The 25,220-nt window shown below is 42.7% G+C and overlaps 1 protein-coding gene across 2 annotated transcripts in view; it reads right to left on the bottom strand.

Moving 5' to 3' along the window:
- Positions 1–25,220, bottom strand: part of GGT7 (gamma-glutamyltransferase 7) — a 213,605-nt gene that overhangs the window by 134,382 nt on the left and 54,003 nt on the right. For both annotated transcript variants that reach the window (XM_069243797.1, XM_069243798.1), the window contains exon 2: positions 9,796–10,022. In XM_069243797.1, coding sequence (XP_069099898.1) covers positions 9,796–10,022 — 227 coding nt within the window. The remainder of the gene's footprint in view (positions 1–9,795; positions 10,023–25,220) is intronic.

Here is a 25,220-nt window from a genome sequence, read left to right as displayed (position 1 = left end):
GGACTACGGATTGCTGGACCAGAGCCTTGAAGTGCCCTGAGGACCAGCAATATTCCCCTCACCCCGACAGAGAGGGATGACAAGTGTGGAGGGAGCAGCCCGCGGAGAAGCGCAGCACAGGGGAGGTGAGTCCCAGGGTGGAGAGAGAGCACAACACACTTCGGCCAGCACAGTAAAATCGAGAGCAATGTTCACAAATTTTCTCAGGGGAGAGGGCTGGATATGCCCTGTCCCCTTGATATGTGGGTTGCCCCTCGCCCCCCCATCTTGTTGTGGGATGGCTCTACTGGGAAGACAGAGTGGGAGTGGAGAGGGTGGACCACTGGATGAATCCCGTGCCCCCCAAGTTACTGAAGGTATGGTGCAGACTAAACAAAGCAGCAGGCAGCGGACTGATACTGGGCCACAGCTTGCAGGGAAGGGGCAGCTGGAGGCACACACTGAACACATTCTGGTAGCCAACAAGGATACCTAAGTGGCTCTGGAACATAAGATCAAAACAGAGGTGTTGGGCCTGGGGCTTCTTTGTGCTGATCGCAAGAAACTGGCTGGGAAAGTGTCAGACACAGAAAAGGTACTGGCCCAGACTGCACCAGTGGTCAGAGACAATGTGGCCAAGTTACATAGTCTTCTAACAGAGGTCAACACCCTCACGGAGCACCTGAATGATGTGGAGGGGCACTTAAGGCACAATAACCTGCGTGTCATTGGAGTTCATGAAAAGACTGAAGGCCCCAGTGCTGATCTCTGTTGAAAAATGGCTCCTGGAAACAGGATGAGTGGATGGGCTTCGATGCTCTACACGGTGGAACGGGGTCACAGAGTGCCTGGGTGTCCCCCAGCTCCAGAGGCACCCTCCTGTCCGGTCATAGCCAGACTGTTAAACTTTAGAGACCGAGACCACATCTTGCAGGTGGCATGTATGAATGGCCCGTGGAGAGCATCCCAGTGAATATTTACCCAGTCTATACGAATACAGTTCTGCGACAGCAGGATATGTTCCTGTCAGTAAAACACCACTTCTGCACTCTGAGACTTAAATATGCCCATCTCATTCTGCCAAAGCTCAGTGTCCTCACCTCAGAGAAATCTTGGTCCTTTACGACGGCAGGTGATGTTTGGGATTGGTTAGAGGAGCAAGAACATCTACTGCTTGTGCCTGAGACAGGGACACTTCAGCCTCAGAGGCACCCCTGGAACACCCCTGAAAGGCACGCCGGCAGAGGAACATGATTCCAATGAAGGATCAGGCCTGTGAGGAGAAAACTTGAGGGGTGCGAGATGTCCGGAAGGGGAGCCCATTGGCAATGAACATGTGGATGTCCCTCCAGGGAGGCTCCTCTGATTCAAGTGGGGGCTCTGAGACCATTGTGGGGGAGATGGAGGGGTCATGCCCACCTGTGGTCAACCCCAATGACTGCAAATGACCTGCTCTAGCCCCCGGCCCTGAGTAGAGATCTGCCTGGAACAAGCTGAATGGGACCATGTCCCCTATGAGAGACAGTAACATTGGCCTGCAGAAGGATGGCCACCATCCAACCAAACAAGTACTTCTCATATTTTGTAGAGGATTGCTTTGGTGTGGAGGGGCGATAGACATCTCGAGAGTTGGGGAGGCAGGTAGTTGGAAAGTCACTGCACAAGTTGGCAGGGTGGATGGGATACTTTGCTGGGGGGGAGGGGAGTTTGGGGCAAGGCACACTTATGGGGAAGACACACATACAGCAGGAAGACCTGAGACTTACACAGACACTCCATACATGTGGTGCAAGGGAAAGACAACATTCACTGAGCTTTCTGTTGTGGAATGTAAATGAGCTATGCAATAATGTGAAGAAAAGGGTGGTTTGGAAATTTGTGACACAACATGCCCCAGACGTCATACTCTTACAGGAGACCCACTTATTGGAGAATAATTGTGGTTTCTTAGGGAGGGGAAATACACAGTGCTGGCAAGTGCAAGTTTGTTTAGGGGCACGCCTAGTGCATGCATCATGATTTGAAATTTGGTACCCTTTCAAGCGTCACATACATGGGAAGACCTCCAGGGATGCTGGGTGGCAGTCCTGGGCACCCGATGGGGCGAGAAGGTGTGGACTGCTTCTTGGTATCTTCTGCTGGGCCTGCAGTAGGTGGGGCTGGCGGTGATGGGGAAATGGATCCTGAAAGCGCCATATGTTTTTGTGGTGACTGGTGGAAATTTTAATCTTAAACTACAGGGTGACCCGGATAGGGTGGTAAGGGGGAGGCACGCCCTCAGACAGATACCAGGTTGGGGACTTTTATGGAGGCTCTGGTTGACCTGTGGAGATCCGAATACCCATCATGAGCAGCAGTACTACTTACTGGCAAATAAGATGGCATTTCTCTCCAGAATTGATTTCTTTCTGGTTCTGGCAGGATACCCAAGTCATTGTCATGACCTCAGGCACCTGCCATAAGGTATCTCGGGCCATTCTCCACTTAAGAAGCACTTAACCCAGTCCCATACTCACATGAATAGGAGTTGGTCACTTGATTCCTGGGTCTTGATGGACTGGGCAGCCATGCGTTTAATACAAGATGCGACCACACTATACTTTGCGCAGAACAAGAATTCTGTGTCCTCCACCGTTACTATTTGGGAAGCCTACAAACCGGTGGTGATGGGCCAGACTATAGCGCATCCGGTGGGACAAAAGTTAGAGAGGGGTGTGAGTTGGAGGAGAGGTTAGTGGAGTGAGAATCCCAATATATGGCCCAGCCAAACCTGCGTTTAGTGACTGCTATTGAAACCAAACGGGAGGAATTTTGCTGCCTCATGCACCAAGAAGCAAGGGTAATCTTTAGATCTGAACAGCATAATCTATATGAGGTGGATAAAAAAGGTAGGGAAATTGCTGGCACAGCTCAGGAGGTGGGAGGGACATCTATCAGTGGTGGGTACACAAGGTGGCCATGCCCACTGGACAGGAGGTGGAGTCAGTGGCTGAAATAGCACAGGCATTTAATGATTAACATAGGCATCTGTAGACACCTTTGCCACAAGCGACTTGTGGAATTTCTGGCTGACAGTATTTGGTGGCGGGGAAGCTTCTGGTGGAAGAAATCCAGGAGGAGATTGCTAAGGCTTTGTTCCAGATGAATAATGGGAAGGCCCCAAGACCAAATTGCTTCCCCCCCTGAATTCTTCTCAGCCTGGGATGACTCCTGCTGGGGCCCTCAACACTCAGCAGCCCACCCACTCCCACAGACCATGCACAAAACCTCGGTGTCGTCCTCGACTCAGCGCTCACCATGACCAGGCAGGTCAACTCCATTGCATCCACCTGCTCCCACACCCTCCGACTCCCACACCCTCCGACACCCTCCGACTCCTATGGAAGATCTTCAGATAGATACCAACTGACTGCCGAAAAAACGTGACACACGCCCTGATCACGAGCAGACTTGACTACAGCAATGTACTCTAGCCAGAACCTCCAAGAAGAACCTGAGCAAACTGCAACAAATCCAGGGCGCTGCTGCCAGACTCGTCCAGAACATCCCCCGCCGAAAACACATCACAAGACACCTGAGAGACCTCCACTGGCTCACTGTCGAGAAGAGGATCAACTTCAAACTCCTCGTATATGCCTACAGATCCCTCCACAACATCAGACCCAACTACCTCACCCACTGCCTCACCTGGTACTCCACTTCCAAACCTCTCCGCCCCTCTCAGCAGTCATTCGCCAACGTATCCTGCATAAAGAAGTTCTTGGCTGGAGGAAGATCTTTCACCAACGTGGCAGCAAAAGACTGGAACACCTTACCTCTCCACCTCAGAGAGTTGCCATTGCTACCTCAATTCAGGAAGGACCTCAAGACCTGGCTCTTCCACTGAACCCTGAGGACATACCCCATAGTGCCTCAAGTCTATATGCGTGAGTAGCGCACTCTAAAAACAACTGATTGATTGACTGAGTCTTTAAATGCGTAGGAGACAGATACAAAGCTGCTACAAGCAATGCTCTGCGAGTCCAAACAAAAGGAAAAACTCCCAGGAGGATCTGCGCCAGGCAACGGTGATCCTCATCCACACGAAAGGGTGCCCTACCAGCAGGCGTTCGTCTTACCGTACAATCTCACTCCTGAATGTGGAGGTGAAACTACTGGCGAAGGTGTTGGCGAACTGATTGATGAGGTTATACATCAGGTAGAGGTGCAGGACCAATTGGGTTTTCTGCCCTGTAGGTCTACCAGCCATAATCTGCAGCGTCTTTTTAGCTGTCTGGCGAGGAAGGAGGGACTGGGAGAACCTGCAGCGCTAGTGTTCCTCGACGCAGAGAAGGAGTTAGACTCTGTGGAGTGGCCTTCTCTACAGGCAGTATTGGAATAGATGGACATTGGCCCCTCCTTCCGGGCCTGGATACGAGTGCTCCATTCAAACCCTATGGCCTGGGTGCAGGTAAATGGGGTGCTCTTAGCAGAATTCCCCCTCGGAAGAGGCACTCAACAGGGAAGTCCTCTGTCCCTTCTCCTCTTTGCGCCAGAGGCCTGCTGTATTAGGAAGGATGCTTTGCTTTGGGGGTTACGGAAGGACCATAGTTGGAAGAATGTGGTGTCACTTTATGCGGATGATGTCGTCCTGTACCTAGTGGACTCCGAGGAAGCCATCAACAGGATTCTGGAAAACTTCAGGGTGTTCAGAGATATTTGGGCCTCCAAATAAAATAAATCAAGTCCTGTCTCTACCCCCTGGTAGGATGGGCCTCCAGGGAGGGTTGGATCTACCCCATACTAAGGAAAAGGGTTGGATTTTGGTACTTGGGCATATATGTCACACGAGATAGGACCTTCTTTTAATCCCACAACCTTGGTACTCGGGGAACACAAAAGAGATGTGAGCCAATGAAGACACCAATGAAGATGCCTCCCCGTGTCCCTGATGGGCAGGACTGCCCTATAGAAGACTACATACCAAAATTCCTGTATGCCCTGCAAGCCTCCCTGTTTGAGGTCCCTGAACACTTCATTAAATCAGTGGAAGCAGAGACTAGGCTTCTGATATGGGATGGAGGGGTGCCAAGCATTGCGCTGGAAACCCTCACAAACAAGGTGGAGGATGGATGGGGGAATAGCTTTGTTGAATCTTCAATTGTATAACTGGGTGACAAAATTGGTAGTGCTCAATGAAAGGTCCTTGGCAAACCAGACTAAGCCCTTCCTTTAGGCAGACAGAAGATCCTTGGAGGCATAGGGGTTCATGAGGTGGTTTTATGGAATACGTGCAAGGACTGCCATTTCAAACTACCATAGTTGTTGACATCTTGAAAAAAGGCAACTACACAGCTGGAGTGGAGGAAAATGCTCACCCTGGCGACCCTGTTGTGGGAGGCTGAAGGATTGGCACCTCTGCATGGAGTTCAGGGCCAAAGGTAGTGGGATTTGATAGGCATAACAAATCCGGGGGATGTGTGGGACGGCCGGGAAATGGTGTCCTTTCAAGGACTTCAATCCCAATATGAACTGCCTGGGAGACAGTACTTGAGATATCTCTATGTGCAACACCGACTTAGGGCTATCCTTCCCGCTGAGACTGAGATACAAGAAGAGAGCCCGCTGGAGCACCCCCCTTCACTGACATGCGATTTCTGCCATCCATAGCACGCTTACAGCCAATTGTGCTCCTCCACTGCAGAGGCTGCATGAGAGATGGGAGGGTGATTTAGGTAGACTACAGGATGCCACATGGGGAGGGCTACAGGTACCCGAGAGAGGTGGTGATTTGAGCAGTTTTTAGGCTGATGCAATTTAAGATTTTGCACAGAGCGTATTACACCAGAACTAGGCTATTTGCAATGGGTGGAGGAGAGGTGGAGAGCTGCCTGCAGGGCCGTGGGAAGAGGGGCACACTAATGTACACAGATAGTTGCCTGCGGGGATGTGGGTATATGGGCACAGTAATGCACACTGTATGGGAATGCCCCGGGATCCGCAAGCTTTGGGAGGAGGTCCGCAGTAAGATCTTTCAGATCCTAGGAAAAACATTAGAACTGAATGCCAAGGTAGTGCTATTGGGGAACGGGCAGGACAGGCACTCAATAGGTATATGCTATTGTTCTGCAATGTATCCCTGATAGTGGCAGAGAGAGGCGTGATACAGAAATGGGGCAGTAGGGGGGCCCAACAGGACAGCAATGGGAGTCTAATATGAATTGGTACATGAGGGCAGAGGAGTAAATAGGTGCTTCACGTTGTTGCCTGAACAAATTCACTAAAGTATGGTGGTCGCGGAAGGGGATGGATGACGCATTATCGGACAATGAGTGAGCAGAGAGGGGAAATACGCGCAGTCGAGCCACAGGAATCAAGTATAGTATATGGAACTTGTGTATCACATGCTGGGGCTGGATTGTAGGATATATATTCAGTGGTCTGTGTGTATGGGGGGGGGTTGTGTTGCGGATAGGGAAAGGGAAAAGGGAGTTGTTATGAGGATAAAAGTTTGTTGATTTTACTAAAACTGAATACAAAGATTTATTTTAAATCCATAGTCGGTCGAGCCCCAGGATTTCAGGAGTAAAAGGCTTCAAACACCATGGTTGGGCCCAGCAGCCTCTGCGCGCCCCATGGCCGTCTGAAAGCGGCTCTGACAGAGGGCATCTTTTATAATGGTGTGGATAACGAATCTGGAAGTAGGTATGTAGGCCTGCCAAACTGAAAAAGAGAGAAGCGCGACCCCAGACTGCACTGTTTTAGTAACACATTCTCCTGAACAAAAACATGTTATGCTTTTTTGATAACAGAAACAAGAATATGGTCAAATAAATAATAAAACATTTGATTCCTGATGAATTTCTTCTGACCTGCTATGTTTCATTGTCAGGGAAATCAGCCTGACATACGCTAAAAGAAGGACTCATAATTATTGACGTAGGTATCAACTGCAAACGCAATATGAGTTGCGGATGAGGTTTTCTTCCATTCTGGAACACACCTTGGGAGTTATTCACTATTCTGATGAAGTACTTGTCACATATTTTCAATGAAGTAAGACTTTATCTTCTACTAAACATGAAATCATGCAATGTGTAGGGCTGCTCTCCATCTTATGTGAGTGGTTTATCTGATTAAATTATTATATGCTGCAATTTCATGCTGTAGGTATCTACTTCTAATAATGTCAATAAAAGACGAAGTGCATTAAACTTAAAATATTTGATCTTGAAAAAGCAGACAGAAAGATAGGTAAGGGCTGTGTACAGGGGTGTGTAGTACAGAGACAAACTGACTCCATCCAGTCTTTCCTGTTTTAGAAGCACCAATCTGTTGTGAAATCTCTAACATTAGGTGCCAGCAGGGCTATGTAACCATCTATGTACCTTTACAAAAGTACTGAATGTGAAAGTGCCTAATGCACAACTGACAGAGTTCTGAGATGGTCAAAAAAGCATCACACATTGTGTAAATGTAAAGTTTTTTGTGCACAAACGTGGAACTTGTGTGTGCAAAAATGTATCTGTGCGTAAACTTCCATGATCCTGATGGACAGAACAAGGATTAGCACACATTTCTGCTCACAGGTAGGTCCCAGAACTCTTATCTTTCAATCTGAGGAAAGAAAACCTTTTAGAGCACTGGGTCATTTTCAGCCCAAGCACATTAAAAACATCTGCCTTGCCTAGGACAGCCCAAAGACTGTGAACTCTGAAAGAAAGAGTTAAAAGGGTCATGGAGCCACGCTTCCCATTTGGCCGTGATTAATGGTATCTCTCTTGGTAATCACTATTATATAAAGGGATACAAAAATAAGAATAATAAGAGGGCACATCTAAAACTCGCCCAACCTGACCAAGGCAGAAAGGGCACTCATTTACCCTACCCCGCTTTTGGGTAAAGGGTGAAGTCAAACATCATCCCTTGAAAGAGCGGCAGGTCGTTCTCAGCATGTTTGACAGGACATGCACTTAGCACAAAGAAAGCTGAAGGTCATTCTATGCAGGGGCATTAAAAGGCAGGGGCACTGAACACAGCACATGACCTCAGACTAAGGTCTTTGCCCACAGGGTCCTGCAGCCAGTGGTCCTGGGCACAGGACAGTTACTGACAAAGACCATGCCCTATACCAGTGGCACACTGGGCAAAGCGTACCATGCGGTTACCGAGTGGAGTGGCTGAACACAGTGGGAGTGAAAGGCACTTAGAATAGACATATGTCAAAATATAAACCAGCCTAGGCTTCTGAAGAGAGACAAGGCCAACCAAGGATTCTACAGCCTCACCTGAGGCATAGACGTAAGCAATGTGGATGAGAAGGTCAAGTTTAAAGCACTGTAAGTATAAGCGTTGTAGATCAGCTTTTGAAAAATGTGAATGAAAGAACCCATTTACTACTGCGCCGGATGCCCTGTAGATGGTGTGCACCAATGACAGAAGGACGCCCATCGACTAAACAATAGTCCCTCCGTAAAAAAAAGGCACTGATCTGCCCGAGAAAGAAATAAACCATCACTATTCACGTGAGCTGTGCTAAAAATGTATCTGACCATTCAAACCAGAGAAAGGAGAACAGGCACAGTGAAGCTAATTTGTATGCGAGGCCCAGGAGTGTGTAAAATTGTGGGATTTGGCTTTTGCCAGATTTGTTTGCAGGACATTTTGACACAAGTGAAAATGTGCAAAGATAAAGAATGACTAACTTGTTTTTTGTCGGCAAAATTGTCTATTTTACAAACCTTTGCCAGTGGAATTTTAATTGCACGCACTCCTTGTGTTGCTGTCTCAGCGTGTGCTTGGGGTATAGTCAAGCTATCAAGCACTTTAAATTAGTATTATATTTTACAATTGTACTAAGCATACAGAAAGATTGCAAACAAACATCTCTTAGAAAGGTAAGGCATTGCCAATCATCCACAGATGAATGGTTTTTATTGTATAGTGCTTTCTTATCCAATTCTAGGATTGGTCCTTTGGAAATGTACATTAATTTGATATATAAAATTATTTTCAGGGACAGTTTTATGGCACCGCCCAAAAAAATGCACTCTTCCTACACTACAGATGCACTCATATGAACAGATCAAACCTGGGAGGGGTGGAAAGGTGGTGATTAAACACCCATAATCGCATGCACTCCATTGTCACATATTCAGGTGTATTTCTGGTGTGGGCTGGGAAAAGACATAACTACTCCACACCCATCCATAAGTTTTTGCTTGTCCCCTTGAGATAAGCAAATAGAGCTGCAAGTACCTTATTACGTTTTATTTCTATGCTTTACTCAAAGAGCCCTTTAAGTGGCTTTCAAATTATCCAGTTCGATTCTTTGACAATAAAGTAAGGCTTCACATTTATGGTCACTGAATATTGATAAATATCACTGGAATATTAAGGATGCAGACAGTTGCATTATTACAACATAGCACACCGTCACAGTCGAGGTAGTGTGACATGGTTACAAGTGTTTTGCAATAAGTTCAGGATAAGGTTTTAGCTACTGGAAATTAGGGGGGGTGGATAGGAACAACTGAGCATACGCGGAGCTATAATGAGAGATGATCAATTTATGTAAGTAATTTTGATTAATGACTCGTAGAAGTAATTAGCGAAGATGGCGGCGCAGTATTTAGTGGTCTCAAGTGAGTTGCTTTTCAGTAGAAAGCCTGCTGCAAACTCTGCTTCTCATTATCAACAAACTGCACGTAATTCATTAGGGTTATACAATAGACTTAAGGATTCAGTGATGCAGGTATGACAATTAAAAAACACATTAACATAGACAACCTGCCATTAAGATAGCCTTCAATCAGCACAAAAGCATTTGCTCCGTACCTGTGGGTCTCCAAAGTACACCTGCATAATCAGAGCAATTGTGACCCCTGTTGCAAAGGTCAAACAGGCTGTGATGATGACAGTTAGGCCATCCTGGCGGCAGCTGCAGTCCCCAGAAAATGGGTCTTTGGTGGTCTCTCTCAGCGGTGACACGTCTTGGCTGCCCATTTCAGAGGACGAGGAGGGAAGGCGCTGCAGGCGAGCCGATTTGAGGAAGGAGTCTGGATCTTCAGTGGGAGAAAGAAATCATATATTTAAAAAAACTTCACAAACAGGTAAATGTAGACATTGCATAATGTACTTACAGGCTTTCCATAAATCATTATACAAAGCATCAATTAAGCCCGTCAGCAGAGCATAAGAGAGGTTAATCCCAGTGAAAAGATGTCCAACTTTTAACATTTAATGCGGTTAATTCTAAATGTTCATTTCGCTTTTGGCTATCGCCTTTAAAGCTTTCTTCATCAGACAATGCCCACACAAGGCTGAGGTCTGCAACAGGATCCTCTTGTTTGCTTGCATTTCTGGAAGAAACCTATTTTTTAACAAAGGATTTACTGAGTATTAGCTCTTAATCCCTATTTTTGGGTTCTCATTTTACAGTGAGTTTTGGACAAATTGAGCAACGCCTGTTATAGAGATGTGCCACCATTGGGCAATTTGCGGTCTGGTTAATCTTCAAAGCTAGTTCCTAAACCACCACGAGAATCTGGGCGCACTTTCTGCTCCATTAACTACCAAGAAGTGAGCTTTTGTCTGCAGGCATCCTCAGTCTGATACGAAAGGACTTGGATTTCTTCAGCACAGTCTGAGGGCAAGAGGAGAGAAACAACAACAGGAGACCCCAACGCTGCCCAGTACAGGAATGAAGTGTTGTGCTACCAGGTATACTTAAGAATCACTAACTGAAGACACTGTGTACTGAGGAAGTCTTTGACGAATTATTGCATAAGGTGATGATAAGGCTATAGAAGAAAAATTAGAATGTTTCCAACCAGTCATTATAGCTTTAATTGCGACACCAAAATGCATGTCCAACACACCCTCTCCTTAGATTTCTGACCTTGTTCTGCTAAGCTGCTCTGTATTGTAATTTCTACTTCGATATGCATCTTGCTTTTAATAATCTGTTGAATTGGGGAAACGTATTATTTTTTAGAATTTGTTAATGACTGATAAATCTCCTGATAAAGTGTACATAATGAGATCCTACTTGCAATACCAACATGTTTTGTTTTTCATAGTTTGACTAAATGGAAATTGATAGGTGTGTAGAATTTTCTATTTAATAGTGGGCTATTGACTGTGCACGGAGACAGTGGTAACTATTTACCAGCTGAAAATCAGCGACTTTCCTCTTCTCATCTCTAGCATTCAAATGACATGTTCCTCTCTAAATGGTGGATGATTGATTGTTTTGTGGTTCGTGGTGAGGGGATTATTTCTGTATCGATTCAATGAGAAGGGTCAACGCAGAAAAAGGCATGGTAGAATCATACCTAACCGAAGTGACACAATGACCATTTAGTCTTCTATTCATTCAAAACACAAACATAAAATAATGGTGATAATTAAACAATTGATACATTTGAGAAATGTTTGCATCATCTATCATCTCCAGATTTCCTCATACAGAGATGTGCTTAACCAGAAATTGCTGTTAAGGAAAATTGACTTGCAGTTCAACTCACGGTGAAAAGCGCGGATGCAACGATTTGGTCTATACTTAAATTTGGAATCATAACAATCAGATTGGAAATTGCATTAGTCTGTCTTAATATCCATCCATCAAGCTTTCAGCAGTTCCATTCCGAATTCACTGCACAATCACTTATAGAAGGCAAACTTTTCAAAGGAATGTGTTTCACTTTGCTGCACTAAAATACTAACCTGACAGATGTAAAAAGAAAAGGAGAGACATGGACTGCACCATTTAGTAAGGGATGTTAACATAACATCGTCCTGAAATTGCCATCCTGAGTCATACCAGAAAGAACAATCACAAAGTGGTCATTGTTGCATCTCCCATTCTTTCCCATGGACCAGTTTTTAGAAATGATCCAGTGTCATGCCTGATACCAGAGAAGGTGAAATTTGAATACACATCTTAATTACTTTTATGTAGATTGTACATTGATTTTGTGTACTTTTCCTAATAAAATGTCGACTATCTAGATAACGTTCACTTTGTTTTAGATCAGAACTTTTATTTCTAGGGTTGCAAAAACTACTATATAATTGTGCACAATAATTAGTACAGCAACGAAATTATGATAATGAGAAATCTTTAGCATTTTCACCATCTTTAGAGTTCAAACTTTTCCTGCCACTGCGCATTTGACTACTGTAGAACTTCTTAATACAGTGCTTCCCTTTGGCAGCAATAAAATACTCAGATAACACATGTAAAAAAGACAGGCATGGACTCCACCATTTAGTAAGGGATGCTAACATAACATCTTCATGAAATTGCCATTCTGAGTCATACCAAAAATAACAATCACAAAATGCTCATTGTTGTGCCTCCCATTCTTCCCCAGGGACTGCTTTTTCTAGTTTTTAGAAGGTTTACCTATGTGTTGGAAGAATATTTAATGAACTCCCAGTATCGACTTTGTCTCAGAGGCTGGATGACCAGGGGATTCTTTAAGATTCCTGTCCTAATAAATAAAGAAGCTTCTCAAATATGGAGACTAAAACATTTACTTAAGACAACTGGCAAAGATCCCCGGTAGCAGAATCCGATATTGGTAACCTCCACCTGGAGAGGAGACATTCAGGAATATTAAATAGAGGCGTTAGCATACTATTTAGGATTGCTCTTCGGGTGCATGGGATTCTGGATAAATATTAAATGGAAAGAAACATGAAACTGCTACTAGAAAGGTACTGTTTTCTGTGTGGCAAAGGAGAAACATCTGGAAGTCAGGCGTTCTATTAGTGACAAGGGCTTAGAACATTCCTTACCTGGTGTCCGTGACCTCTAAGGATCATCCCGTCGGCATCTGCCTGGCTGAGGCTTGCAGTGGTTTGTGACCTTATAACAGGTGATGTGCTCACAACCTAATAATGCCATCTTCCCTCGGTTATGATGAATTGCTTTGTGTAGCACACAAGTCAGCATCTCTTTAAGATGGTGGTGCTTAATGCTGGGCAAACCAGCAGCTCCTCGTCAGATGGCAAGGCAGAGGGAAAACTGTGATGGATGTGAACAAAGATTTAGAATTGTGGCACAAATATCTAGCCCGTTGAGATATTGTACATACTCTGCCTGTTCTCGTGATACTTCACATTCAAATAGGATTTCGTATCGGTGGAGGTGCCATTGCACTGTTTAAGGTGTCATAGGAAGGAATTACTGGTGACTCATCAGATACTTGAAGTCAACAGAATAGTGTAGTAAGTTATCCAGTGTAATGGAGGGTGACATTTGGAAAAATACATCAATAGGACTTCAAGAACGATTAGGTAGTTTTCTTAGCACCTTTTATTTCTTCATGTATTTATTTATTTAATGAGTTTTACACAGTGTTGTGATGTTGCCTTGTGGCCACCTCAAGCCTCTAGCTGGTACCAAAGCAGAAGAAAAAATCTGTTACGAAGAATGGGTCGACATTGTACTGAGGGATGCGGGCCTACATGGCAGATACAGAGATGTCTGGGTTGGTAAATCTTAATGTTGACTGGGGAATGTGAAAGGTACTCTGAGAAGCCAAATGAGGATTTGGGCAAGGCTCCTATGGTAGGTACTACCTCACTCTAATATTGTCAACATTGTACGATTTACTTTGTATAAATACTTTTTAAAGAAAAAAAAGTTTTCACAGACTTATTAAAAAGTGCTAATGATTCATTTTTGATATCATAATGACGTTTTTTCCCAGGCACTAAACACAGTGATTGCTAGTTAGAATCTGCAAGATTCCCCACCCGATTACCAAATTTGTCTAGGTTGCTTGTGTGACTTGTTCAAACTTAGGGTGAAATGTGCTATGTCCTGGCACTAGCAAGCATATTAGTAGGAGGAAGAGAGAGAGAGAGAGAACACTATAAAGCTGCGCTGTTGTTCAGCCTACTTCTAGAGGAGGCCGCCAGTACTGCAAGCAAATAAGAGGGTTTGATGGATGTGTAAAGTGGTACGAAAGAGCCCAGGTGTGGGGAGGAGTGTGTGAGTGCTTCCTGGTCCAGACATGCATGCTTGCATGGACTGATATTGATTGTCTTTGTTAGTGGGTGTGCTGTTGCAGGAATAGTGCTCGGAAGGTTTGGTTGGTATGGTGCATTAGGTTACAGCATATCCTCTGAGAAGGAACAATGTGTCTGTGAAATGGTGTTAGGAAATGTCTAGAGCAGAACATTGCTGTGAAGTACCAGGGATCAGGTGTCTAGTGCGTCATAGGAGGTTTTCTGTACACCTATGGCTGCTTTTGGAGGGGGTCTACAAGGTGAGACAATTAACCATGCTTTGAAAGAGAACGTGACTAATGTATTTTTGTTGCCTTTTGTCTAGGAAGGATGAGGATCGGAATGTATTTTATTGCCATTTAATAATGTTTTGTATTGGGTTTTGCATTTACATGATATGCTTCCTGAGGGAGTTTAGTTGGACACTGTACTCACTTGTTACTAGCTAAAAACAGACTTATATCTGTGTGGAATGTTCCTGGTGGATGTTCCCTTTGTGTGGAATATTTCAGTTTGTGAGTAAGTTAATCTAAGGATAGGTATTTCTTTCTGGTTTGACGTTTTAATAAAGAAAGGGAATGATATAGTCTCTTGGCTTTGTGTATGATTCAGCAGACTTTGACAAAGGATCTGTACTACTGTTGTTGGGCCTATGAGAATGTCATTAAAAAAGTGGTTGTTATCTAAATTACAGGGTCTAATGTATCATTTATATGAAGACCGCCAATGAACCCACTTCAACAGAAGACGTATGGCCCAATGTAGTACAAGATTAGGTTGCATCGCAAAAACTCCCGTTGAAATAGGTTGCACAACGAATATTACACAAGTCGCTATTTGTGACCCCCTGTAATTGGCTAAAAAACATAGGGGTGACTTCCCCGAAGGAACCATAGACCACCACCCTTAGGTGCATTCCCAAATGGGGAATTCTCTCTTTTGTTAAAGCATCCAATGTTCCTTAAAGAAACCCAAGCTGATTTACAAAAATGATAGGTTCCTATTTGGAAAGATCTCGAGTGAGCCGGCTGAGGCTCCATGGGCCGCTGCCTGCTCCCACTGAGCCCACTCAATTCAGTTCCCAAGGGAAAAGCTGTCCAGCAGAGGCAGCTTCCTCTTTTCAAATCTGTTACCAGCTCTTCAAAAATCAGTACAATTTCAAAGGTTTACAGTCTCAGTTAGGGTCTCAAATCATTGACACATCTCATACCAAATCAAAATTAGGAGGAGACGCCCTTTTCACACCCATTTCTTAACTATGATTCAGAATAAGTCCCAAGACACCTACCTCCTGAAATAAGAAAAGCCTTTTCAGAATTACAAGTGTTTACTAATTACTAAGATGTCATTTTGCCATTGCAAACCAAGTGTTTTTTGCGAATCGGAGGCTTTGTGACTTCAAATGCTTGAATACATCAGTCCCTTTGTTCCTTGTGTCTTCAACTGAGAAAAATGTTGAAAAACGCAAAAGTTTCTCCGAAGTCCTGCTTCTTTTACACAAGGTTTGTGCCCACCCCATAATGGATGCATGGAAGAATTCTGCGTTATCTGTACTACGTTATTTGTACTTTCTATGCTGAATGCTCAAAACCTCTGGTGTTAATAGGTAGAACCCTTGTGCTTAGATGCAACAGATCTAGGTTTGCCCAACACTGTTCAAGACAAACCTTAGGTCACTGCCTCCCGAGTCACTATATAATTGATGAGGACAAACCACCTAGCTTTAATGCAGTTTTTGTGCTAAGTATAACAGTTTTGCAGACTTAGCACTGCAAGTGCCCTCGAGGCAGCATCGCAGCATGTACCCTCCAGACCTTCAGGACAGGAAGGATTAAATTGTTTTGTACGAATGTTCTAGTTTCAGTACCTTATTGTATTTGGTATGGTCATAGTCAGATGTTAATACTGTATAGAGTTTCTTCCAAAGTCTGGTTCCTATCTGTGCTATATTGCCAAGGAACAATTTTCCACCTTTGAGTATAGGAGCTATTACCAATGGCAACGTTAAAGCTCACAAACAGGGTAATAGAGTATATCTGAGGACAACCTTTTGAAGGTAAACTGCACCTTTCCTCCACACCACTAGATGGCAGTCATCAAGGACTTAAACTGGATGCACTTCTTCAATGGCATTCATTACAAACACAGTAGGCAACGGGATACCTGGAGGATACAGAGTGAAATACTTTGGCTTCAGAATGAAGAAGGATCACACTGATTTCTCCTGAACTTGTTCGAGTCTCCTGATGGAGTAAGTCAGGAGACCAGTGTAAAATAAGATAGCATCAACCCAAGAATGAACCCTGGCCCGAGTTAGAAAGGTCCGTGCTGTGTATACAAAGACATGGATATAGCCAAATGGAGGAAATAACGTATGGAATCGATCCCTTCAGACATCTGCCACACTAGAGACCGAAAAACATGACCTAAGGGCAGATGTGTACCCCGTATTTCTCCCACCACCGGCTGACTATGAACTGCATACATAAAGGGATACAAGATGAAATCCTGATGCTGCTGTGGAATAATCCCAACCAAAGGCTATTTCTATATCTGAAAAAGCGAGAGTGAAGTTCGGCAGACCCCATGCTAGTGCGGTAGAAGAGTGCATCACTTTCTGCCAATCTCCATCTTGGTTAGAAAGTCTCCACTGCCACGCTAGTGCATGAATCCCTTCCTTCCTTCGAGACACCCGATGTTACACTGTCTCAAAGGCGGTCAACAAATCAGTATTGGTCACCTACCATCTCTTACTCAAGATCTTTCATTCAATATGTTCCCACGAAATAATTGTATCCAATTTCAAGTACAGAGACATTTAGTGAACTTCAAAGCCCGCATGTCTTGTGGCACTGAAAGATTAGTCTCAAACAATATACTTTTTCTCTCATGTTTAGGAAAGCTGTGGAGATGCTATTTCCGGCTTTATAAATTAGGAAAACTAAATATATTTCTATCTCATAAACCTTTCTCCCAGACAAAAACAATTAGATAGGGACTGGCATACAAACATCAGAACAGGAGCATCATTAGCCGGGAGAGTTCCTCCGTAAATACTTTTCTGCTGATGTCCAAAGGCATAGAGGGCTCAGCAACCTCACAGAAAATCCGATAAAAGCATGGCGTTAATGGATTGGTATATGGCGCCATCTGATGGCCAGACTTATTGCATGCATTTTAAAGTAACGTTGGAAGTCGGAGAACTCTTATTTTATTTAAATAGTTTGATATAGTAGCCTAATGGCCACTTCAGAGCATTAGGGTGGAATGGAAAACAAGGTAATCTAACGCCCTCAGACAGATTAACTGTGTTCAGTGTCAAGATGTGTAATAGTTTTGCAAAATCTTAAACTGTGGGATGTGCTCTCAAAGAGGGTGGGTTCCTCACCAAACCAGTGTCTGAAACAATGACTTTGTTTGTATAATTGTTGGGTATCTAAAAATTAACAGTATTGTCCTAAATTAAAAACTTTGCAAATGACTGCTTCGCAGAGTGTTTCCGCGAAAAGGAGCGACATAGACAAGCATTTTCACACTCTCTTAGGTACACCACTTGAATCTTGATCGCCAGTTTTCTAGACAGTCTTGGTGCACGACTTTATATACAACTGAAAGCACTCTAAAATCCAATCGAGCTGCAACGGCTAGGTGGTGCGGGCTCTGTAAGGTGGGCCATACATAGATGCGACATGCAATGCCAGTAAATTATTTTTGGAGGCTCATTATTATATTAACCTCTGGCTGTTAAGACATCTTCAGCTACCACGCCGAACTACTGTATTCGTATACATAGTGTGCATATTATACATCAGTAACACAGAAAGTAGGGTCAACTTGCGGCCCTCCTGAGGTTTACGAGCAGCCCTCTCGTTTTCAAGCATGAACTTAGAAATTTTCATGCAGCCCCCTTTATAAAAAACATTGCTACTAGTGAACAAAGAGGCAAGTCAGTTGTCATGTGCACCCTCTGGGTGGCCTGTGCTGATATTATAGATTTACAACGTTATAGTTGATTACATCAAATACAAGAGAAGGCTTTGCACAGAGCATAGCCTGACCTCATGTAAAGCAGAATTCTCTCATTTATGATCATGAACTAAAATGAGGCAAAATGAAAAAAAAACTGCCTAAGATCACACAATTTGATCACGTGGGAAAACTGGGATTGATCGCAAGTTTTCTGGTTTCACATTGTGCAATTCAGCCCTTAGATCGGTATCTTTTCCCTTTACCCTTTTACATCAAAAGTTGAGGCTTTGCCTTTAATTCTTGGCCCACGAGTTTGCAGCGAAAGAGGCAGACAGAAGTTACATGAATGCTCAGATTATTCTGGGCTCGAATTTCCAACAGAATCACGAACTGAGCCACAGTTAGTGCACGTGGCTCGAGCCTTCAGTGGCTCAGCCAACTCTTTCATATTACTGCAATTACGGTGACACAGGCATAGGTAGGATATGATTTGACTACCATTAAACAATTTAGTGAAGCACGAGTACCAACTCCAAAGTGCAGGACTCATTGTTTTCAGATTCATACATTTCTCGCTAAAGTTCTCTCTACACCATATTTTACTTAGTGTACAATGAGACTTGGGGTTATCTCTTCCATGGATAACATAAAATGATTGTTGGGTTAAAGTCCGTTTTCCTTTCAAATACCTACTATACATTTTTAGTTTGATATAAGCGTTTCCCATCTCTGTAAAACTAAAAAGATAAGTAAAATGGGTTGAAATAAACACTCACAATTTATCACAAGAGGCAGCGGAGATTAATAACAGAAACTTATTCCTGGTTCCATAGGTTCCTTCACGCTCATCATACAATAACTAGGGTGTCAGAGGCTCTGATTGTGAGACTAAGGGGCTACTCTCACCAAAGAAATACCACTGTGCTGCGGAACATGACCAGATTTAAATACAGAGATCCATAAGGACAATTAAGCCCAGTTTGGATTTTGGTCCTAATGTGGCATTGGTGCTGTTAGACTTGTCAGCAGCATTTGATATGGTGGACCACTGCATCCTGATAAAAAAGACTGAAGATTTGGGTGTGGCAGACTCAGCCTTGGGACTGTTAGGATCTTTTCTGGAGGAAAGAGAGACAGTAGATTGGATGAAACAATGCTCCTCCAAATCCAAACAGTCGACATGGGAAATGCCTAAGGGATCTACATGGAGTCCCACCCCTTTCGACATCTATAAGTCCTGTGTGGCATTTCTGGTTGTATTGTATGGCGTCTAGATTATTTTGTATGTGGACGATACCAGTGGCGGCCACTTGTTAACAGGAGGGTATTAAAAAAAAACACAACTTACCTTTATGTTGGACGGTTCTGTCCTTCCTCCTCAGACCCGCAGGAGCACAAGGCTTCCAGACTCCCCTCCAATCACGACACTGCTGTCAACAGCATGACAGCAGCGTCGTGATTGGTCTGAGCACCTTGATTTGGTGCTCAGACAGGGAGTAGTGCCCTGTGTACTTTCTCCTCCCGGCTGTTCAATACAGCCAGGTGGAGAAATGCAAAGTGTGCATGACTGTTTGGCTGGCCCAACACAGCCGGCCAGAGCGTCATGCGCACTTATGTGCACATAGCCCTCTTCCAGCCCAGCCCAGCCCAGCCCAGCCCGCCCTAACCCAGCTCCAGAGGAAAAATAAATTGATAATAACGCTATGTTATTATCATTTATTTTTCCCTTCGTCCACTGCATAAAGCAGTGGGGCGACACACATCCGCATTAGCAGAGGAGCTGCCGCTGGACAATACAAAGCTCCTCCTTACCTATGATGGGGAGCGCCAATGAAACATTTGCTCTTTGCTTAAAGGCGCTACTTGGCTGGCACAGGAAAAACAGACTACAGTGCAGACCTGACAAGACCAAGATCCTGCTGTTTGGGCCAAGTCCCCTTTGAGGATGGAGAAGAGCTTCGCCGAATAATGTTCCAGCTACACCGCTCGCTGTAGGCACCTTTGTTTATTCACAAGGATTACTAAGAAGTATGTTAGAGCGATGTGTAGTGAGCTACACGGACGCACACATAAAAACATTATTAGAGCATCTATCTTTACTTAGTGGCGGCCAGGTTGCCCCAGTAACCCAAACCTGGATAAGGTTGAAAGACTGAAACAGCTAAACAATAAAAACATTAGCACACAGCTGCATGCACAAGTGTTGCTGGAACATTTGAAGAATAACACAGTACCATTAGGTCTACAAAGTCAAGACTGTGCCAGTAATTCTTTTATAATTTTCAAAACAGTGTACAGTACATACATTGTATATCCAAGGCATATGCATTAAGCCAATTTCAAAATGGATACATGTTCAAGCCTAAATTGTAGTAAGCTGAGTAGTACAAAAAGGAAATAAAATAAAAGAGCTGATAGAGTAGAGAGAGAAGGGAGAAGAAATGGAATAAGATTCGTCGTGGTATTGCTGTTAGTTAGGGGTTATAGTATGTATTATAAGGGTTGAGAATAAGATGCTCATGGGTTTTCTTTGGGGTGGGAGGAATAAGTTTGTTCATAATGGCTTATAGGAAATAAAGAATTTGTCCAAGGAGCCCCATATGTAGTGTGCGTGTGATTTCCATGGGGAGCTTTGGAGAGCAGTGTTATCCGTTCCACAGATTTGAGCTATCCAATTTAATCAGGGTGCAAAAGCGGTTTTATGTATGAATTTCCAGTTAGCGGTAATTGTTTTGATTGCTGCTGTCAGCAAGAGGTCAAAAAGTAGGCGGTCCAATTCATTTTTGATAGTGTGGTCTAGAAAGCCTGTGATAAAGCATGAGAAATTATTTTCTGGTTTGATGTGGAGGAGTTTGGATATTAATGAGAAAACTTAATTCCAGAATTTTTTGACCTGTCTGCAGTGAAAGATCAGGTGAGGTAGGTCTCCTTTTTTTTCTATGCAGTTGCAGCACGTAGGTGTGTCTACTACATTCATCGCATGTAGACTCTATGGCGTCCAATAGATATTGTGTATTAACCAGAATTTGGTTTGTGAGAGTAAAGGTGTAACTTTATGTAGGGTTACTGATCTCCAAATTTCTATCCACTCAAGATCTGACTGATTGAGAATGGCCATTCCAGAGCTCTAGAATCTTCCTAAATTTTTCATGTGTGCTAGGTTGGAGAAAATGGTAAATTGTAGATGCCTGGTGTCCTAATTTGGAGATTTTTTAGATTAGGGGGTAGATAAAGGGGATCCTCATGGTGAGAATGAGACTTAGATAGTGTAATTTGATTTTAAGAAAATTATAGAATTCCTGGTTCTTAATACAATATATTTCTTGAAGATTCGCAAAGGTTAAGGGGTGGAGGAAGGTTGGATGGAACAATGTCTAATATCTGATTTGGAATATAAATACATCCTTAACAAACATCCTAAGGCACCTTGTATATATATATTGCCCAAGATACATAAACACAAAACTACTCCCAAGGGCAGACCAATCATATCAGGTATTGACTCACCAACGGAAGCACTTTCAGAATACATTGACAGTTTTTTGCATCCATTTGTAACAAATTTACCTTCATATTTACAGGACACACGGGATGCCTTGATAAAATTAGAGGACGTTATGTGGTCCTCTGAAATGACATGGGTTACAATGGATGTCAGTTCTCTATATACATGTATACCTAAGACAAAAGGTTTGCAGGCAATTTGTTACTTTCTATCCAATCATTCAGCTTCTTTTTTGGAACATACTGATATGTTACTTCAAATGATTGATTTCATATTGGAAAATAATGTATTTATTCATGAAGGTATATGGTTTAAACAGGCACAAGGAGTTGCCATGGGTTCAAGATTCTCCCCATCGTTCGCTAACCTTTATATGGGCCTCTATGAGAAGATACACATTTGGTCACATGGTACCCCGGTGTTCACAGAACATATTGTTTTCTGGGGACGGTACATCGACGATATATTAATGATCTGGACGGGACCGGAATCGACATTATTAGAATTCTTGACCTACATCAATACTAATGATTTCAACATATAAATGACATATGAGTATAACAAAAAATGAGTGCAATTTCTTGACATGGACATATTCATTGAAAATTATCAAGTTCACTTTAATCTATACCGTAAACCTACTGCATGTAATGCTATATTACATGCAACAAGCTCTCATCCTAAAACTCAATTAAATGCTATCCCTTTTGGGGAAATGATTTGGGTGAAACGAAACTGTAGCAAGGAAGAGCTCTGTGAAATAGAACTAGATAAACTGGAGAATAGATTCATACACAGGGGCTACTTGCAACAAACTATTAAAGTGGCTAGAAACAAAATCAACAAAGTATCTAGATCTTCACTTTTGAAAAAACATAACAAGAGTAGAGATATGTCATCGAAAAAAATAATATATTTTTGTACATCGTACAGTCAGAACAGTCAGGACATTTACAATATTCTTCTCAAACATTGGAATTTCTTACATACAGATGACATATTAAAACAGATATTACCTTCCAGACCAAGAATGATTCACAAAAAAGGCATGACTATTAGAAATTTGGTATGTAGAAGTTATTTACCTCCAGTGAAGGAAAATCTGAAGACATAGATCCCGCCAAAGCCAATTGGCTTTTTTGCCTGTAACAATTGCAATATGTGCAATATAGCCTTACATAAAATCTTCATGTTTAATTTCATTGGCAGCAAACCATATAGGATTTTGACTTTTATCAATTGTAACACCAAATTCATGGTTTATATACTGATATGTGAGTGCAACAAGATTTACGTAGGGAGTACCATCAGACCCTTGAAGGAGAGGGTTCAGGAGCACATGCGTGCATTAAGGAACAATGATGTATCATCTCCTATAGTTCGTCATATTAACAAAGACCACCCTATGACAGAGATCCCTAAATTTAAATTTATGGGTATTAGTCAGACCATGTCTCATCCTAGGGGTGGAAATCGTGAAATTGCATTGAGAACAAGTGAGGCAAAGTGGATTATTAGACTTAGAAGTATTACATTTGGTATGAATTTGGATCATGAAATGCATTATTTCTTATAAAGATGTCCAATACTCAAATTAATGTGATATGTACATGAATTGCTGTGCCGAGTATCTAATAGCTATATCTCAACAATCACATTAATGGACTTATTCATCAACACAATATGGAACGTGTAGGCTTGCTAACATGTCGAACTGCCACTCCACTCATATTTTTCTCTGTTTTTTCTTTTATTTTTTTTCCTCTTTTCTACAGGAGATGGGTTAACATAACTGTTATCCTTTGAACTGCAGCACTTATTAACACATTTTGTTTTGTGCATGATTGAGGCACGGAGTCATGATTTCTTCTTTACACTCCTTTTCTTCCTTAGAAGATGGGTAAATGTGGTTGTTATTTTCTTCCACTGATGATCCTAGTGCTGTCAGTATTTGTTTGGTGATGACAGATAATAATCTGCATAGAATTGTTTAGGGTATAAAATCATTAGGCGATTTACTAATCTGAGGATTTATTATTTTCTAGCTTCACCAATGTGTGATGAAATATGGATTGAAACATCTTTGTCAGATTCGAATCACTCTTAAGTTTCTCGGCGCTTACGGACATACCATGCTTGCCTATAGTTGTGGTACTCTTTGAAGTTGGACATTTAAAGATGGCGCATTCTTCGTGTAGACATATGGAATTCCACATTGATTCACGTTTTAAAAAGACTAAACAAAGTAATAAAATCGTATAGTCCCTTGTTTATTTCTATTTTCTCTTATGGGAATTAACGCTGCAAGACTACGAGAGACTATGAGTGATCTGATTTTAGGCCACCTTATTATAGTGATGGTTTTTGGTCATATATGTTATTTTCATCAGTATCAGCAATATTGAGGAATTATCTAAACAGGTAGGGCAGTATCGTTATGTTCAATTCAAAGATGGCGCGCGCGATGACAAATGAAGACGCTTACATCTATTCAGCTTGAAATATGTTGTCCTTTGTTTATTTCATTCCTCTTTAAAAGGACAACCATTGACTCGGGTTATGAATGGCGGCTGTTACGGTGGTGCAGACATGCTGTCGGTTTGTCGGGAACGCTAAAAGACTTCAAATGGCAATGCCTGGTCCATTATTAAATAACTTTCGGGCTGCTTTTCTGACATTAATACATATAGCGGTTTGGCAATACTGTGGATGGGTGTCTATCCCATTAAGACAATGTTTTTCCTTCACAACTGATATACATTGGCAGTGTACTATTCCCTTTTAGGGTGTTCATTGACAGTTTTAGCTTGTATGAGGAAATGTATATTTAATTAGATTGTGGATCTGATTTGGTGTTCGACTGTGACTGGTATTAATTACTTTATTAATAGAAACACTTTTGGATATGTTTTAGAGTTACTATTTGTTGACTTCCTGAGGAGCCCTGTTAAGATGAGCGGGCTGTTACCTGGTTTAACGCTTTAGTCGTTTTTTTTCAAGAGGAAGCATCACTAAGATTGACTTATGCACACAGGTTAGCTGTCACAATATGTTTTAGGTCTGGAGTGATTTTGAACTCGACATGCTATAAGTTGGATTCTTATTATGTCATATATACTTTTAGGCAATTAGCAGCAACCTTTGGAGAAACTTAACGTACTAGAGGTACTCATCACAAATGAGGATAATTACGACTTTACATGGAAATACACCAAGACTAACTTCGGGCATCAGTTGGTTTCTCTCTTTCTCTAATCACTGGATACACTTACCTAGTAATTTATGTGTCTGATTCTGCCTGTTTTTCTGGTTTCGCCTATGATTGGCATGTGGCTTATTTGACGTTTCTTTTAAACCATCTTGACGGTAACTAACTCAACACCTTCATTAAAATAGGAGTTACTAATGGAACGGGATGATTTAATTTCCATTACACATAGGGCCTGATTACAACTTTGGAGGAAGGTGTTAATCCGTCCCAAGAGTGACGGTAAAGTGACGAATATACCACCAGCCGTATTACGAGTCCCTTATATCCTATGGAACTCGTAATACGGCTGGTGGTATATCCGTCACATTTGGGACGGATTACCACCTCCTCCAAAGTTGTAATCAGGCCCATAGTGTTTTGGATTTTTGTTGCATTGTAATTATATCTGTATTTTTATTATTATCTATATCAGCCTTGAGAAAGTCCGTATCAGGACGAAACACGTGTCGGCTGGGCTGAATGTCTTAATTAAGCTGTACTCTACAATCAGAAGCA

The sequence above is a fragment of the Pleurodeles waltl genome, chromosome 7 (assembly GCF_031143425.1).
Source record: "Pleurodeles waltl isolate 20211129_DDA chromosome 7, aPleWal1.hap1.20221129, whole genome shotgun sequence".
In the NCBI taxonomy this organism is placed as follows: Eukaryota; Metazoa; Chordata; class Amphibia; order Caudata; family Salamandridae; genus Pleurodeles; species Pleurodeles waltl.
This window is presented reverse-complemented; position numbering and strand designations above follow the sequence as displayed.